General features: G+C 41.2%; 1 protein-coding gene across 2 annotated transcripts in view; it reads right to left on the reverse strand.

Moving 5' to 3' along the window:
* Positions 1-17413, reverse strand: part of EP300 (E1A binding protein p300) — an 85275-nt gene that overhangs the window by 35261 nt on the left and 32601 nt on the right. For both annotated transcript variants that reach the window (XM_021668720.2, XM_064368117.1), the window contains exons 3-8: positions 13883-14059; positions 12210-12471; positions 10539-10652; positions 8633-8878; positions 2841-2934; positions 1104-1241 (exon numbers count right to left, since the gene is read on the reverse strand). In XM_021668720.2, coding sequence (XP_021524395.2) covers positions 1104-1241; positions 2841-2934; positions 8633-8878; positions 10539-10652; positions 12210-12471; positions 13883-14059 — 1031 coding nt within the window. The remainder of the gene's footprint in view (positions 1-1103; positions 1242-2840; positions 2935-8632; positions 8879-10538; positions 10653-12209; positions 12472-13882; positions 14060-17413) is intronic.

Genomic DNA, 17413 nt, shown 5'->3' on the forward strand with positions numbered 1-17413 from the left:
AGAAAAAAAAAGAATTCCTAAATGAAACACATATAATTGGTAATCTGACATAACACAAAAACAAATTAAAACATGATGATAAATAATTCCCCAATCAATTAAAAAATATGGATACAGTCAAGAATACCCTGCTACTAAGTGGAACTGAAATGAAAAGACTTCTCCAAGAAAAAAACGCAGCATGGTGTTTGAAAGGTAAACTCTGTAATCGGTGAGGTCCAAGCTCAACCTTTTTATGATGCTCAGCACATTTCATTTCCTTGCTCTATATGCCTCCCCTTCCTTCATCTGACAAGAACTTTTTAGATTAAGATGGGAGTTTGTGAGGGGACAGTACATGAAATATACCAACTTCTCAAAAAATAAACTGCCACGTGCACACCTGGAGGACGAGAAGACCATAGAGACGACCGTATCAGATTCAACTTTTAAACATAATAAAAGCTCTACTAGGCTGGGCGCAGTGGCTCACACCTGTAGTTCTAGCACTTTGGGAGGCCGAGGTGGGCGGGTCACTTGAGGTCAGGAGTTTGTGACCAGCCTGGCCAACATGGTGAAATCCCATCTCTACTGAAAATACAAAAATTAGCCAGGTGTGGTGGAGCATGCCTGTAGTCCCAGCTACTCGAAAGGCTGAGGCAGGACAATCGCTGGAATCCGGGAGGCAGAGTCTGCAGTGAGCTGGAATTGAGCCATGGCACTCCAGCCTACGCAACAGAGTGAGACTCTGTCTCAAAAAAAACCTCTACAAGGAGTAACAGAAAAGGATGTTACCACCACAGTATTTTAATGAGCTGAGGCCTAGTTTTTCTTATAAGTTTTGCAAAGGTAATGACTAAAAACAAATTTTTAATTAATATGTTAATTAATGGCACTAGATAGAACAGTTCACACACTATTAAAGCTGAAAGATTATAGATGGTGAGAAAGGTTGAGAAGGAAAAAAGCAGCAGCAGCAAGAATTCCACAAGAGTAGAAGTATTAACATCATTGGCCAGGCTACAGAAAAACTGCTAATACTCCTTTGGTGGTTAAATGCCCGGGAGATTGAAAGCATGTTAGCATGACATCTATGAATGAGACATGTCCACAATCTTACTTACAGTTTGTGAACAAGATGATTTCGAAGATCCTGAGTAATATCTTCATGCCACTGTTTTCGAATTCCAGTAGTGGATGGTTGAGCTGCTGTTGGCATAGGACCCAGGGAGGCCACGCTGGCATTTTCACTCATCATTGGGCTTCAAAAAGGGGTCACCAAATAGTTTTAGTGAAGAAGGGTAGGAGAAAGAAGACTTCATTTAATTCAAGCTGACTGATTATTGTAATGGGACCAATACACTATATCATGTTTATTTGCATTAAGGAGATGGGCAGGGAGAACTATGTGACTAGACTGATTTTAAAGTGTGCATGTTCATACCGGTATGAGGGAAAGTTGTATTTCTTTGTTTGGAGGGCAGAATGAGGTCCTAACACAAGATAACATAAGACTTAATTTTCTGGGTTTTGTTACGCTTTTTTTTTTTTTTTGAGACACAGTCTTGTTCTGTTGCCCAGGCTGGAGTGTAGTGTTGCAATCTCAGCTCACTGCAACCTCTGCCTCCCAGGTTCAGGCAATTCTTGTGCCTTAGCCTCCCAAGTGGCTTGGATTATGGGCATGCATCACCATGCCCAGCTAATTTTTTGTATTTTGTTTTTGAGATGGGAGTCTTGCTCTGTCGTGCAGTCTGGAGTATAGTAGGGCAATTTCAGCTCACTGCAACTTCCACCTCCTGGATTCAAGCAATTCTCCTGCCTCAGCCTCCCGAGTTGCTGAGATTATAGTAGAGCCGGTGTTTGACCATGTTGGCTAGGCTGGTCTCAAACTTCTCACCTCAAGTAATCCACCTGCCTTAGCCTCCCAAAATGCTGGGATTACAGGCGGGAGCCACTGCGCCTGGCCATTTTTTGTATTATTATTGTTTTTTTTTTGAGACTCATCCTGTTGCTCAGGCAGGAGTGCAGTGGCGTGATCTTGGCTAACTGCAACCTCTACCTCCTGGGTTCAAGTGATTCTCCTGCCTCAGCATCCTGAGTAGCTGGGATTAGAGGTGCGTGCCACCACACCTGGCAAATTTTTGTATTTTTAGCAGAGACAAGGTTTCGCCATGTTGTCCAGCTGGTCTTGAACTCCTAAGGTCAAGCGATCTACCCGCCTCAGCCTCCCAAAGTGCTGGGATTACAGGTGAGCTGCCATGCCTGGTCCAGACTTCAGTTTTCTAAGTCTTGTGTTATTAGACTAAGCTGCCATTTTAACACAGCTCACCTCAGGGAATCCTTTGGATGATGGACTAATTCGTTTTTTTAAAGAAAAAAATTATTTTTTTTTCAGACAGAGTCTCGCTGTCACTCAGACTAGGGTGCAGTGGTGTAATCACCACTCACCACAGCCTCGACCTCCCAAGCTCAAGTGCTTCTCCCAACTCAGCCTCCTCAGTAGCTGGGAGTACAGGTGCACACCACCACAACTAGCTAACTTTTTAGTATTTTCTTGTAAAGAAGAGGTCTTGACATATTGCCCAGGCTGGTGGACTAATTCTTAACATCAGGATAAGGCAAACTCATTCTAATAGAGCTGTAACCTTGCAACATCCTGCTGTATTAGGGAAGGTCTAGGCTACACTAGATAATCAATACAATTTCGAATAAGACTGTAGAAAGAAGAAAGAATGGACTTAAACATCTGTCTATATTCAAAGACATCCACAAACCATGGAAACTAAGTTACAAACTCAAACAAGGAGTTGTTAACCAGTATTTGTAATGTGAGCCAGGGTATAAACCATGATAAGACTTACTTTTGAGAATTTATAGCTGAATGCAACATTGAGTCAGAAAGAAGACTCGGCGTTTGAACTCCTACACCTCCATTTACTCCCATAGGACTAGCACCTAAGACAAAATGAAATAACAAAAGACAGAAATAAATCCAACAGCCACCATACAATAAACACCATAAAGTCAACAAACAAATGACAAATCAGAAAAAATATTAGCAGCACATACAATAAACAATTGGGAATATGAAGGCTGATCTGAAGTACCCTTACAAACAGGTAAGAAAAAGATGAACCACCCAATAGTAAATTATAGAAAATGAAATATAGTAACCTTTTTAAAAAAATGCAAATGTGCACAACACTTACAGTTAAACTTAAAACATATTTTCATGTATGAAATTCTCAAAGCTTTCAGAAGTTGGTTTTCTAAACCCAAGTGTTGAGAGTGATGTGTGGAAATATACATTTTCAACCAAAATGCACAGATGTATAAACTGATAATCTCTCGGAAGAGCTATCTGGCAAGTAAAAACATTCATGCATATATTCTTAGAATTTCCACTTTTGATGTCTTACAGTTACATATGTATAGAAGGAACAAAGAATCCTCAATCCAAAATTGCTTAGAGAATTGAACTATACATGCAGATGCTTCCATAAGCAACAAAAATGCATGTAGGGCTATAGGAACCTAAGTACAGTGATCTTTAGAGAGAGAGAGAGAGAGACACAAAGCAGTATGCAGGTGAAACAAAAACATTTTATCGAATATTCCAACACTCCTTCAAAATGGCTTGAATAGCTCTAATGTGCATACATTACTTCTTCAATTAACACCTTTAATGAATATCCAATTTCTTTCTTTTTAAAAATAGAGATGAGGCTGGGCTTGGTGGCTCACGCCTACAATCCCAGCACTTTGGGAGGCCGAGGTGGGTGGTTCATGAGGTCAGAAGTTTGAGACCAGCCTGACCAACCAGGTGAAACCCCATCTCTACTAAAAATACAAAAATTAGCTGGGTGTGGTGGCAGGCACCTGTAATCCCAGCTACTCAGGAGGCTGAGGCAGGAAAATCACTTGAATGCAGGAGGTGGGGTTGCAGTGAGCCAAGACTGTGCCCACTGCACTTGAGCCTGGGTGACAGAACAAGACTGTCTCAAAAAAAAAAAGAGATAGAGATGGAGGCTGGGCACAGTTGTTCACGCCTGTAATCCCAGCCCTTTGGGAGGCTGAGTAGGGCAGATCACAAGGTCAGGAGTTCGAGACAAGCCTGGCCAACACAGTGACTCCCTGTCTCTCCTAAAAATACAAAAATTAGCTGGGTGTGGTGGCACGTGCCTGTGGTCCCAGCTACACAGGAGGCTGAGGCAGGAGAATCGCCTGAACCTGAAAGGTAGAGGGTGCAGTGAGCCGAGACCATGCCATTGCACTGACAGAGTGAGACTCCATTTCAAAAAATAAATAGAAATGGGGCTACTCACTATGTTGCCCAGGCTGGTCTCAAACGCCTATGCTCAAGCAATCCTTCTGTCTTGGCCTCCCAGTGTGTTGGGATTACGGGCATAAGCCACCAGGCCTGGCTGTATATTCTATTGCTTTAAACACTAAAAACATCTTAAGTGACTGGAGAGATAAACCAAACAAAAAAAACAAACAAAAAAGAAAAACTAAACACATTCAAACCCATGTTGTTCAACGTTAAAAAAATCACTAAACCAACGGCAACACTCATATCAAACCAAATTTTCATGTAGTTAAAAGACTTTTGATACAGTTCTATTAATACATCCCCCAAGTTATTTTTAGTTAAAAACAAAACTTCCCACTAAAATGAAAATAATTGGCTCAATATATAAATCATTTTTAATGAAGAGAAATGCTGCTGCCTTCATTCATCATGCTCCCTAAATGCTTAGGATGAACTTTCTTTCCTTCATTGCTTTGCTTTTGAGACAAAGTCTCACTCTGTCACCCAGGTTGGAATGTAGGTACACGATGACAACAGCATCCTGAAACTCCTGGGTTGAAATAATCCCCTCGCCTTGGCCTCCCATGTGACAGGATTACAGGCATGAGTTACTGTGCCTGGACAAAATTTTCCTTCTTATATTATCATGCTAGTTCTCTGAAATTTAGCTGTTACAAGTGGTCTTTTCCAACTAGAACTGTGACAAGTGGTCTTTTCCAACTAGAACTGTGACGTCATTAATTATGTATGTGTTACTGTAAAACTCTTGTGTGAAAATCACATTTGTAGATAAATTATATCTAACATAAATTTGTTTACTGCAATGAAATGAAAGACTGATTACACTGTACATGAATTTGCTTATCTTAGTGACGTCTGCTGATACATAAAAACACAGCAACACATTCTCTCCAAAGTCTCCAGGTCTATTCTAGAGGTTCTTGTTCACAAAGACAATTATTACTACAAAGGTATTATTAACTGAAAAAATTTAAAAAAAAAAAGGAAACTTGAATAATCTTAAACCTAATTCTAAAATAAAAAGACAACCAAGAAATGGGGAAAAGTAAATCCCCCAAAACTATCATTCAAATAATTCTGCATATATAAAAAGTACATAGGTAGATAATAGAAGGAAAGGAAAAGAGCTATAATAGGAACTACACATAGAAGTTTGAAAAATAAAACGGAACTACCCAATTACAATAATAAAATTTTAGGCCAGGGGAAAACAACAACCTAAGGTCAACATCCTAAAAATTAAGGAAGAAGGCAAGGTTCATTCTGCATAACACGGAATGGGAGAGAAAAAAAGCAATGCTAATTCCAAGACAAAAGATATAAAACAAGAGGGGAAAATATGATCATCTCCAGGTCCAACTTTCCATTACCCCTGTACATGTACTTTCAATACAGAAGAGATTAAAGGAGGCCTGAAAAGACAGGATAGCTCCTCATTCCATTTCTTAGTCCTGCTTAAAAACTGGTCACTCAATAATTATTTAACAAGTTATCACTGATTGTCACGGAAGTAATGAAAAACACAAACTACTTTGGGAGGACGAGGCAGGTGTATCACTTGAGCTCAGGAGTTCAAGACCAGCCTGGGCAACATGACGAAATCCTGTCTCTATAAAACATACAAAAATTAGCTAGGTGTGGTGGTGCACATGTGTGGTCCCAGCTACTTGGGATAATGAGGTGGGAGAATCGCTTGAGACAAGGAGGCAGAGGTAGCAGTAAGCCAAGATCACGCTACTGCATTCCAGCCTGGGTGACAAAGCAAGACCCAGTCAGTCAGTCTCAGTCAGTCTCTCTCTCTCTCTCTCTCTCTCTCACACACACACACACGTTTCTAGTTATCCAAAATTTATCTAAGAAAACTTAGTTAAGTCCCCGATTAGGTAAAAATCAAGAAAAACATCCTCTTTGAAAATGCTGCTTTCAAGAATCGAATCAGAAAAGAAAAGAAAAAAAAAGGAATGAAATAAATGGACCAAGTAATAAACAATAACAACAGGGCAGGAATGAAGAATATAAGTAATATTAAAGTAGAAATGGTCTGGTAATAAGCATTAGCATGACTATCTAAAATAGTCATAGCAGGGCCGGGCGTGGTGGTTCAAGCCTGTAATCCCAGCACTTTGGGAGGCAGGGGCCTGTGGATCACCGGAGGTCAGGAGTTCAAGACCAGCCTGGCCAATATGGCAAAACCCTGTCTCTACAAAAAATAATAATAATAATAAATAAATTAGCTGGGCATGGTGGCTGGCACCTGCAATCCAAGCTACTCGGGAGGCTGAGGCAAGAAGAACTGCTTGAACCTGGGAGGTGGAAGCTGCAGTAAGCCAAGACTGTTCCACTGCACTCCAGCCTGGATGACACAGTGAGACTCCGTCTCAAGGAAAAAAAAACCTTAGGCCAGGTGCAGAGGCTCATGCCTATAATCAAAGCACTTTGGGAGGAGAAGTAGTTGAATCCAGGAGTTCAAGACCAGCCTGGACAAGACCCCATCTTTACAATGCTGGATGTCTAAACTACTCAAACAAAGTAACTTAGATATTTGAACTGCTTGACAGCAGAACGGTAAGACACAGAACAAAGCTGTCTGATTTTATCATATGCAATTAGAGAAACATACGTATCCCAAAATTAAGATATTAGAACAAATCTCCCATTTTTATCATACGCAATCAGAGAAACATACATATATTCCCAAATTAGGATATTAGAACACTTCTCCCTCTTCTCTCTCAGTCATACAACAAGAAGTGAGGCAAACAAGTCATAAAAAAAACTATTTGAGCCAAGCCCGGTAGCTCACGCCTGTAATCCCAGTACTTTGGGAGGCCGAGGCAGGCCGAGGTCAGGAGTTCAAGACCAGCCTGGCTAACATGGTGAAACCCCGTCTCTACTAAAAATACAAAAATTAGCCGGGCGTGGTGGCTCATGCCTGTAAACCCAAGCTACTTGGGAGGCTGAGGCAGGAGAATTGCCTGAACCCAGGAGGCAGAGGTTGCAGTGAGCCGAGATTGCACCACTGCACTCTAGCCTGTGCAACAAGAGTGAAGCTCTACCTCAAGAAAAAAACCCAAAAAAACAAAAAACACCTATTTGAAAAGGCATACTATTCCTCCTGCCAAACACATGGAAATAATCATTACCAACAACTACACTCATTTCTATACATTTCAAGCAAAATGCCTCAAGTGAAAACACAACAATTTCTACTGTACAGTTTAAAAAAGCTAAATAATTGGAGATCTCAATGTCCATCTGTAAAAGATCATTAGGCAGGGTGTGATGGCTCACGCCTGTAATCCCAGCCTTTTGGGAGGCAGAGGCAGGTGGATCAACAGGTCAGGAGTTGGAGGCAACATAGTGAAACCGCATCTCTACTAAAAACACAAAAATTAGCTGGGCACGGTGGCTACTACGGTGAGAGTCAGAGAGAGAGAGAGAGAGAGAGAGAGAGAGAGAGAGAGAGAGAGAGAGAGAGAGAGTTAGCTGGTTACAGCAGTCTCAGCTACTTAGGAAGCTGAGGCAGGAAAATCGCTTGAACCCGACAGGTGGAAGTTGCAGTGAGCCGAGATTGTGCCACTGCACTCCAGCCTGGTGACAGAGCAAGAATCTATCTTAAAAACTAACAAAAAACAAAAGCCAAGACTGTTACATAGAATGACATACTATACAACCATTTAAAACGATACATGAGGTACTGACTATGAAAGATGTCTACACAGTATTAAAGGAAGTTGTTGTGTAATAATATATGGGATCTCATTTCTGAAAATCTAAACTCATATAATGCAAAAAAAGGATCAACGAAGATACAAACCAATGGCGGTGACCTCTTATGATGAATTGTAAGAGACCTTTTAAACTGTAATCTTTAAAAAATTACTTCAGGCTGGGCACAGTGGCTCACGCCTGTAATCCCAGCAATTTGGGAGGTAGAGGCAGGAGGATCACTTGAGGTCAGGAGCTCGAGACCAGCCTGGCCAATATGGTGAAACCCCATCTCTATTAAAAATACAAAAAAAAAAAAAAAAAAAAATTAGCTAGGCATAGTGGCGGGCGCCTGTAATCCCAGCTACTTGGGAGGTTCAGACAGGAGAATTGCTTGAACAGCGAAGGCAGAGGTTGCAGTGAGCTGAGATTGTGCCACTGCACTCCAGCCTGGGTGACACAGTGAGACTCAGTCTCAAAAAAAAAAAAAAAAATTACTTTAAAAAATTAATAATGTAGCAGAAAAAGTAAGAAGAAGCTAACAACCCTCCATTTATAGATGTCATTTACCAACACAACCAAAACCATGTTATTAGGATGACACAAACTTACTCATGTTGCTTATGGGCCGCATGCCTTGGGGAGACTGCCCAGACTGCTGATTCTGCTGGTTCTTTGCTTGCACCTGGGGTTGTGTTGGCATCTGATTTACTTGATAGGGTAGTCCAAGAGCTGCATAGGCTCTTTCTATAGAGCTGGGATCAATCTGACCAACAGTACTTAGGTTGGAGGTAGACTGTTGACCCACCCCTAGAGAGCTAGGATTTCCAAGTCCAACAGGTGCTCCAGTCAAAATTGCTACAAAAAAAAAAAAAAGACATAGTATTACATTAACGTTGGTGAGAAAAGAAGACTAACATGTCTGAGTAAACTAAAAAAACACACACACACACACAACATTGTTATGTGATTATGAAACATCTTAGTACATGAATCTTCCATTATTTCCTTGAAGAAATTTTTAGTTGCAGAACTGATTGGTAAAAGTGGACCACTGGTATAAAAGGCTTTGGATTCTGAATGCCAAATAGCCTTCCCAAAGGGCTTTATTAATGTTCCGACCAACACTGTATGAATGCTTTAGAGCCATTCAACTGCCAACACCTGGCAGCATCATTTCTGCCAACACCACAAAAGAGAAATAGTACCTATTTCTCTTCTTAATTTAATAGGGAGTTATATGGGAGTCCCCCTCTCTCCTCTCGCCTCTGATGAATTGTCTATTTCCTATTCCCAATTTTGTTATAAAATGTAATTCCATTTTCATATGCTGTACATATACTTCCCAAATTTGTCCTTTAACCCTAAAAGTTTAAAGTTTTATTGCTACAGAGATGTGGTAGCTAGTTTTTACTTGTCTTTTCTCTTAAAAAAAAAAAAAGTTCTTCTTTATCCCAATATTATAAAAATAATCCCCAATTTTTTCCTTTTAAATAATTTCCAAGTACTGGAATGTTTAGATCACAAATATAAAAGAGTAACTTGCCCAATGCCAAAGCAACATTCTTTGAATTCGTATGTTCAAAGTGGAACATAAATTTACCTATTTGCTGTTTGTCTAAAGAATGACTATTGAGGCGGCACGCAGTTGCTCACGCCTGTAATCCTAGCACTTTGGGAGGCCAAGGCAGGCGGATCATGAGGTCAGGAGATCGAGAACCATCCTGGCCATGGTGGAACCCCGTCTCTACTAAAATACAAAAAATTAGCCAGGTGCTGTGGTGTGCACCTATAGCCCCAGCTACTCAGGAGGCTGAGGCAGGGGAATCACTTGAATCTGGGAGACGGAGGTGGCAGTGAGCCGAGATCATGCTACTGCACTCTAGCCTGGTGAAAGAGCAAGACTCTGTCTCAAAAAAAAAAAAAAAAAGAATGAATATTGAGAGTTCTTGGATGTTATTTTAGATGTTAAGCAGTTCAATTCTTTTTTTTTGAAACAGGGTATTACTGTGTCACCCAGGCTGGACTGCTGTGGCACAATCATAGCTCACTGAAATCTCCAACTCCCGAGTTCAAGCAATCCTCTCATCTCACCCAGGCATACACAACACATAGTTAATTTTTAAATTTTTTGGAAGATACAAGGTCTTGCTAAGTTGCCTAGGCTGAACTCCTGGTCTCAAGCAATCCTCTTGCCTTGGCCTCCAAAATTGTTTGGATGACAGGTGTGAGCTAGTGCACTGGTCTTTCTTTTTTTTAAATTGAGGCAAGGTCTCACTCCATCACCCAGGCTGGAGTGCAGTAGCATAACCATAGCTCACTGTAGCTTCAAACTCCCTAAGCAGTTCAATTCTATGCACTAATATGAGGGATACAGAAAAATTAAAAGGAGAAAGAAAACACTTTTTCAATACAGTATAACACCACAGGTCCCTCACATAATCAAGAAGTACTATAAATGGCACTGGTGAGAGTTTAAAAACTTTTCTTATAAACCTTCAAAGACTTCATCACTTACGCTGTTGATTTCTCTTATCACCAGCATTTTTGAGGGGGAGACACACAGGACAATCATGTCTTGTACAATTCTTCCAGTGTGAAATGATTTGTCGAGAAGATGCACAGTGTGCCACTAAAGAGAAGAAAATTTTTTTTGTAAGAGCAGGTTATGCTTTTACATTAATAATAGCTAACCTGTTGATCACTTAGTAAGTACTATAATTGCATTAACTTATTTCATGTTCATAACAGCCCTATAAGGTATAGCTCCTATTAATACTCAGAATTTATACTCAAGAAAACAAAAGAATGGGTAAGCAATTTGCACAATGTCACAGAGTACTCAAAGAGAGATTCAACCTCAAGCAGTCTGGCTCTAGGGCCCTCATTTTTCACCATCATGCTATACAATCTACTTTAGTCTAAGCAAATGTACTCTAAACCAATGTTATGACACACAGACTTATAAGAACACTTTTTAATGACTCCACAAAAACTGCATTAGATTGGCTAAAAATGACTATAGTAAATTGTATTAAATTGAACACTTGCCTACATGACAGTTAGCAAACCCTCAATAACATTTAAAGTATGCTATGCTGGGGCAAATAAAACTCAAAGTCTATGAGGATCAGCACAAGGGAAGACCTTTTAAATTTCTTCTCTTCCCATATTCTTAGATATTTGCTCACAAAAATGATACTGTGTTTTTTATCATTTTCTAAAATAATGTCAGACACTATTAGCAAAGGAGTCTCAAAATTTTGTTTATTATGGCAGTTTTATCCATAATTGCCATAGAATGGATGCAGCCAAGACGACCTTTACCTAGTAAACTGTGATGATGCATTTAGACAATGGAATTTTAAAAATGCTTTGAGGTATAAATGGTATTTTAAAAATTGCATATATTAAAAAAAAAAAAAAGAAAAAAATTACACTTATTTATGTATACTTTTTTGTTTTTGTTTTTTGAAATAGGGTTTGACGCTATTGCCCAGGCTGGAGTGCAGTGGTATGAGGCTGAATCACAGCAACCCTAACCTCCTGGGCTCAAGCCATCCTCCTACCTCAGTCTCCCAAGTAGCTGGGACTACAGGCACACATCCAGACATCTGGCTGATTTTCTTCTGTAATTTTTGTAGAGATGAGGTTTCACCATATTGCCCAGGCTAGTCTTGAATCCTGAGCTCAAGTGATCTGCCCGCCTCAGTCTCTCAAAGTGCTGGGATGGCAGGCATGAACCACTGCATCCAGACTTTTTTTTAAAAGACGTGGTCTCGCACTGTCACCCAGGCTGGAGTACAGTGGTGCAATCATAGCCCACTGCAGCCTTGACTTCCTGGACTCAAGTAATCTTCCTTCCTCAGTCTTCTTAGTCCTCAGCTAGGACTACAGTTGCACCACCATGCCTGGCGAGGTCTCATTATGTTGTCCAGGCTGGTCTCAAATTCGTGGCCTCAAGAAATCCTCCCCATCTGGCCTATCAAAGTGCTGGGATTTTAAGTGTGAGCCACCACACCTGGCCTGGCCTATTTTAATGACTTTGTACATACATATATACCATATACACCACAATTAAGCTACTAAACATATCCATCACCACAAAATAGACTTGGTCACATTTTCCTCCTTCTCCCTGACTGTAAAAATTAATTGCTAAGTATAGTAACCCCGTGGGTCCACTTACCTTGGCAAGACTTGCCTGACTGACAGTGTGTCATGTGGTTTAGGACATTCTTCATTGTGCGACAGTGGGGAAGGTTGCACTGCCTCACTTCCCCATTGGCTTGCTCTCGGCGCTGGCACTTGTGAGCATGTAAAAGGAGAACAAGTTGCTGCTGGATGAGCTTGCGCTTCTCTGGATCAGCTGTATGCGCTCCAGAACCCATCCCTTGAGCAACTGGAGTCACCAGGCCTGGCTGCTGGACCTGCGAGGCTGGCTGTTGGCCCTGAGAGACATAACAATATGTTTAACAGCAGGAGTCATAATGTGCTATCTCTTAATAAATAGAGATGTGGATATTTTCAATTAAAACCTTTATGGTTGATATACTATAAGCCAGACTCCATTTTTTGCCACAGGGAATTCATAAACCATGGCTCCTACCTTTAAGAAGCTCCATTTAGTAAGACAAAAAAAGGTATTATTAAGTGATGTAACTATGCATAATATACAAAGAGCAAAAGCAGAGAGAAGGACATAGTAAACTCCAGTGGGAGAGGGAAAGGAGAGAAGGTGTCTGTAGTCAGAAGCGTACCCAAATTAGGTTTTAAAGAGCAATGAAGAACTTCTCGGGAGACTGAGCAGAGGGGTTTTTCAGGTGGCTGAAAAATTAGTTTTTCTAAGCTCTGGGAGAAATTTAGCTTTTTAAACTGAAAAGTGAACATTGGGGCTGGGCAGGTGACTCACACCGGTTATCCCAGCACTTTGGGAGGCCCATGCGGGCGGATCGCCTGAGCTAAGGACTTCCACAGCTTGGGCAACATGGTGAAACCCTGTTTCTCCTAAAAATACAAAAAATTACCCGGGCATGGCGGCACGTGCCTGTAGTCCCAGCTACTGGGGAGGCTGAGGCAGGAGAATTGCTTGAACCCGGGAGGCAGAGGTTGCAATGAGCCAGGATCGCGCCACTGCACTCTAGCCTGGGGGACAGAGCAAGACTCCGACTCAAAAAAAAAAAACAAAAAAACACACGAACATTTCACAGGACAGAGATAACATGTTCCATTCACCTGTATAGCTCTAGTACTTGGGAGAGTATTTGAAATACAGGCAGTCCATGAACATAATGACACAAAGGAAAGGACAAAACTAAAATATCTCAAAGGGAAATTACAGGACAATTTTTTTCCAAAGATGAATGCAGACTACGACATATTTACTACTAGTAGTTTGTACAAAAATAGTAACAAAAATCACTGTTTAAAACGATACATCATCTTTGAGATGGAATTTACTTTTGTTTAGTAGAATTAAATAGTATCAGTAGATACAGTCACTGAGAGTTCAGATCCTTTGTCAGAGAGTCCTTCTGCCAAAAGAAAGGTTCCACTTTTATATCCTATGAAAATGCTCAAAGACCAAGCTGTTGAATGGCAGGCCCCTAAAACTTGTAGCAGTCCACTTACTACTGTTTGGATCAACATGTTCTCTGATCAACAACCACAAGGAAAAAAAAAGTACGAGAAATGGAAAGGAAGCACAAGTCTTCTGACTCACAGGCATCATCTATTACTTATCGATTTAGGATTCTAGTGTATACAAATCTCAGTGTATAGACTAGAAGCTGTGAAAGTTTAACACAATTCTTTTATCAAAATGCCAGTATGAAAACAAATCTGTAATTAATTAGTACTCACCATGTTGGGCATTCCTCCACCAGGAACTGTCTTTTTGTCCATAGCAAATGGAGGTAAGTTATTTGATAGTACAGTCTTTGTTTGAATCTGGAGACCAAGGCCACTGGCTCCAATCTGCTGTCCAGGATTCTGAGTATATGGTGAACCATAAGGATTGGGATTGTTCATCATTCCCACCTAAGAGAAAGAAATGAAAGAAAACAAAATGAGCAATAAAATTTAAGACATTATTATTCCCTTTCTGATTTTACTTCCTCATTCGCAAAGACAAGTTTTAAAGGAAATCCTTGGCTTGTATTAGAAAACACACAACAGCCTGGGCAACATGGCAAAACCCCATCTCTAATAAAAATACAAAAATCAGCTGGGCATTGTGGCACAAGAGTACAGTTCCAGCTAATTGAAAAGTTAAAGTGGGAGGATCACTGAAGCCTGGGAGGTGGAGGTTGCAGGGAGCTATGGTCGCAATGGCCTAGCCGGGCCTGGTGACTCATACCTGTAATCCCACCACTTTGAGAGGCCAAGGCGGGAGGGTTTCTTGAGGCCAGGAGTTTGAGAACAACCTGGGCAACATGGTGAAACCCCATCTATACAAAAAAAAAAAAAAAAAAAAAAAAAAGCCGGGTGTGGTGACATGTGCCTGTGGTCCCAGCTACTCAGGAGGCTGAAGCAGGAGAATCACCTGAAGCAGGAGAATCACCTGAGCCAGGGAGGCTGAGGCTGCAAGTGAGGTGTGATCAGGGCACTGCACTCCAGCCTAGGCAACACAGTGAGACCCTATCTCCAAAACAAACAAATCCCAAAAAACCCACTATATAAAGTATGCTAATAACAATACATTTTCAAGATTAAGTTTTAGGGGCCTTGGGTACGGCACATTTACAGGGATACTTTCGTAAATATTTGAAACAAAGGTGTTTTAAAAATACTTTTAATCATCTTCATTTAATTCTATCTGCTAAACAAGGTTTGCCATTCATATCCACTAAAAGTCACACATGATACTATATGGCAAATTCAACTTAATAAACCACCTAACCCTTTTGTCATGTTCAAACATTTAAATGATTTTATTTTTTCTGACTATTAAAAAAGAGAGACACGGTCTTGCCATGTTGCCGAGCAATCCTCCCCGCTCGGCTTCCCAAAGTGCTGGAATTATAAATGTAAGCCCCATGCTGGGCCTCATTTGAATGATTATTCCTATATTTTGCTTATATAAAAAGCAGAAAACTTGGTTGGGCGTGGGCTCACACCTGTAATCCCAGCACTTTGGGAGGCCCCGGTGGGTGGATCACCTGAGGTCAGGAGTTCGAGATCAGCCTGACCAACACGGCGAAACCCCATCTCTACTAAAAATACAAAATTAGCCAAGCATGGTGGCACATGTTTTTAACCCCAGCTACTTGGAAGGCTGAGGCAGGAGAATCACTTGAACCTGGGAGTCAGAGGTTGTGGTGAGCCAAGATCATACCATTGCACTCCAGCCTGGGCAACAAGAGCAAAACTCTGCCTTGGGAAAAAAAAAAAAAGTAGAAAATGGATGTTTTGGGAATGTCCTTTTTTGTTTAGGGACACTTATGGTAAGAGTATTTTTTAAAACTTCTGATTCTGAATCCTTTAGATATAGCGTGCAAAAGTCCAGACTCCACACCATTCCTTGCTGTTTTAAACCTACCTGCTCTAAGTTATCTGCTTGGCCCTTCAAGTCATTTGACTTTGCAAACCCTATGTATTACTTTTTTCTTTTTTGAGATGAAGTCTCACTCTGTTGCCTAGGCTGGAGTGCAGTGGTGAAATCTCAGTTCACTGCAACCTCTGCCTCCCTGGTTCAATCAATTCTCCTGCCTTAGCCCCGAGTAGCTGGGACTACAGGCGTGTGCCACCATACCCAGCTAATTTTTGTTATTTTTAGTCGAGATGGGGTTTCACCATGTTGGCCAGGCTGGTCTGGAACTCCTGGCCTCAAGTTATCTGCCCACCTCGGCCTCCCGAAGTGCTGGCATCACAGGCGTGAGCCACTGTGTCAGGCCCCACATGTACTTTAAAAAGTAGTTCTTTTCTATATTCACGTTAAGCTCACTTGGAGCCATCATACTAGAATAATAAATTGAAAAACAGCATTTATTATTCAAAAGTCAACCATTTTATGATAATGAAAGTTATAAAAATGAATTTTCATTAATCTTTCAAACTGTTTAAAAAATATTTTAAATAATTCAAACTGCAGTCAACTTTACATCCCAAACATAAAGTATGAAGCCACCCTTCCTCCTCTTCTGCCGAATTACACATAGGATCCCTAAAGTCAACATCACTACTAGAAACATTCAGCAAGCATGACTGGACATGGTGGCTCATGCCTGTAATACCAGCACTTTGGGAGGCTAAGGCGGGCAGATCACGAGGTCAAGAGTTCAAGACCAGCTTGACCAATATGGTGAAACCGTTTCTACTAAAAATGTAAAAATTAACCGGGCCTCGTGGTGCGCACCTGTAATCCCAGCTACTCAGGAGACTGAGGCAGGAGAATCGCTTGAACCCAGGAGGTGGAGGTTGCAGGGAGCCGAGATCGCACCACTGCACTCCAGCAAGGGCAACAGAGTGAGACTCAGTCTCCAAAAAAAAAAAAAAAAGCAAGAAATATTCAGCAAGCACTCAGAATAATTTAAGATGCTATAGCTGGCTGGGCACGGTGGCTCACCCCTGTAATCCCGTACTTTGGAAGACTGAGGCAGGCGGATCACACCTGAGGTCAGGAGTTCAAGACCAGCCTGGCCAACATGGTAAAACCCTGTCTCTACTAAAAACACATAAATTAGCAAGGCGTGGTGGTGAGCGCCTGTAATCCCAGCTACTGGGGAGACAGGAGAATTGCTTGAACCCGGGAGGCGGAGGTTGCAGTGAGTGGAGATCAATCCACTGCACTCCAGCCTGGGGAACAAGAGCAAAACTCCGTCTCCAAAAAAAAAAAAAAAAAAAAAAAAATTGCTATTGCTATTGCCCAATTAAAGGATTCATATCAGATTTCTATCTCTGTCTGCCAAGACCAAAGGGTCCTTCAATTCTACCTCTAAGCACATATACACTAAAATCCTTCCCATGTATTCCTACCCACTGTGACTGTCTTAATTCAAACCAGTACACTGTAGACAAAAGGTCTGCCTGTCGTCTGTTTTCACCTGCCTCTATTAAAAACAAACAAAAAAACAAAACAAACAAACCACAAGCCCACAGTACATACACCAAAGCCTTTGTGAAATCTGACTACCTATCTATGGTATCTTTTTATTTCCTGTACTGATTTCTTTTTTTTTTTTGAGACAGAGTCTCACTCTGTCGCCAGGCACCAGGCTGGAGTGCAGTGGTGCAATCTCGGCTCACTGCAACCTCCGCCTTCCTGGTTCAAGCAATTCTCCTGCCTCAGCCTCCCAAGTAGCTGGAACTACAGGTGCGCGTGACCACGCCCAGCTAATTTTTTGTATTTTTTAGTAGAGATGGGGTTTCACCATGTTGGCCTAGATGGTCTCG

This window comes from Aotus nancymaae, unplaced genomic scaffold, assembly GCF_030222135.1.
Source record: "Aotus nancymaae isolate 86718 unplaced genomic scaffold, 86718_ANA_hifiasm-v0.15.2.pri h1tg000076l, whole genome shotgun sequence".
Taxonomy (NCBI): Eukaryota; Metazoa; Chordata; class Mammalia; order Primates; family Aotidae; genus Aotus; species Aotus nancymaae.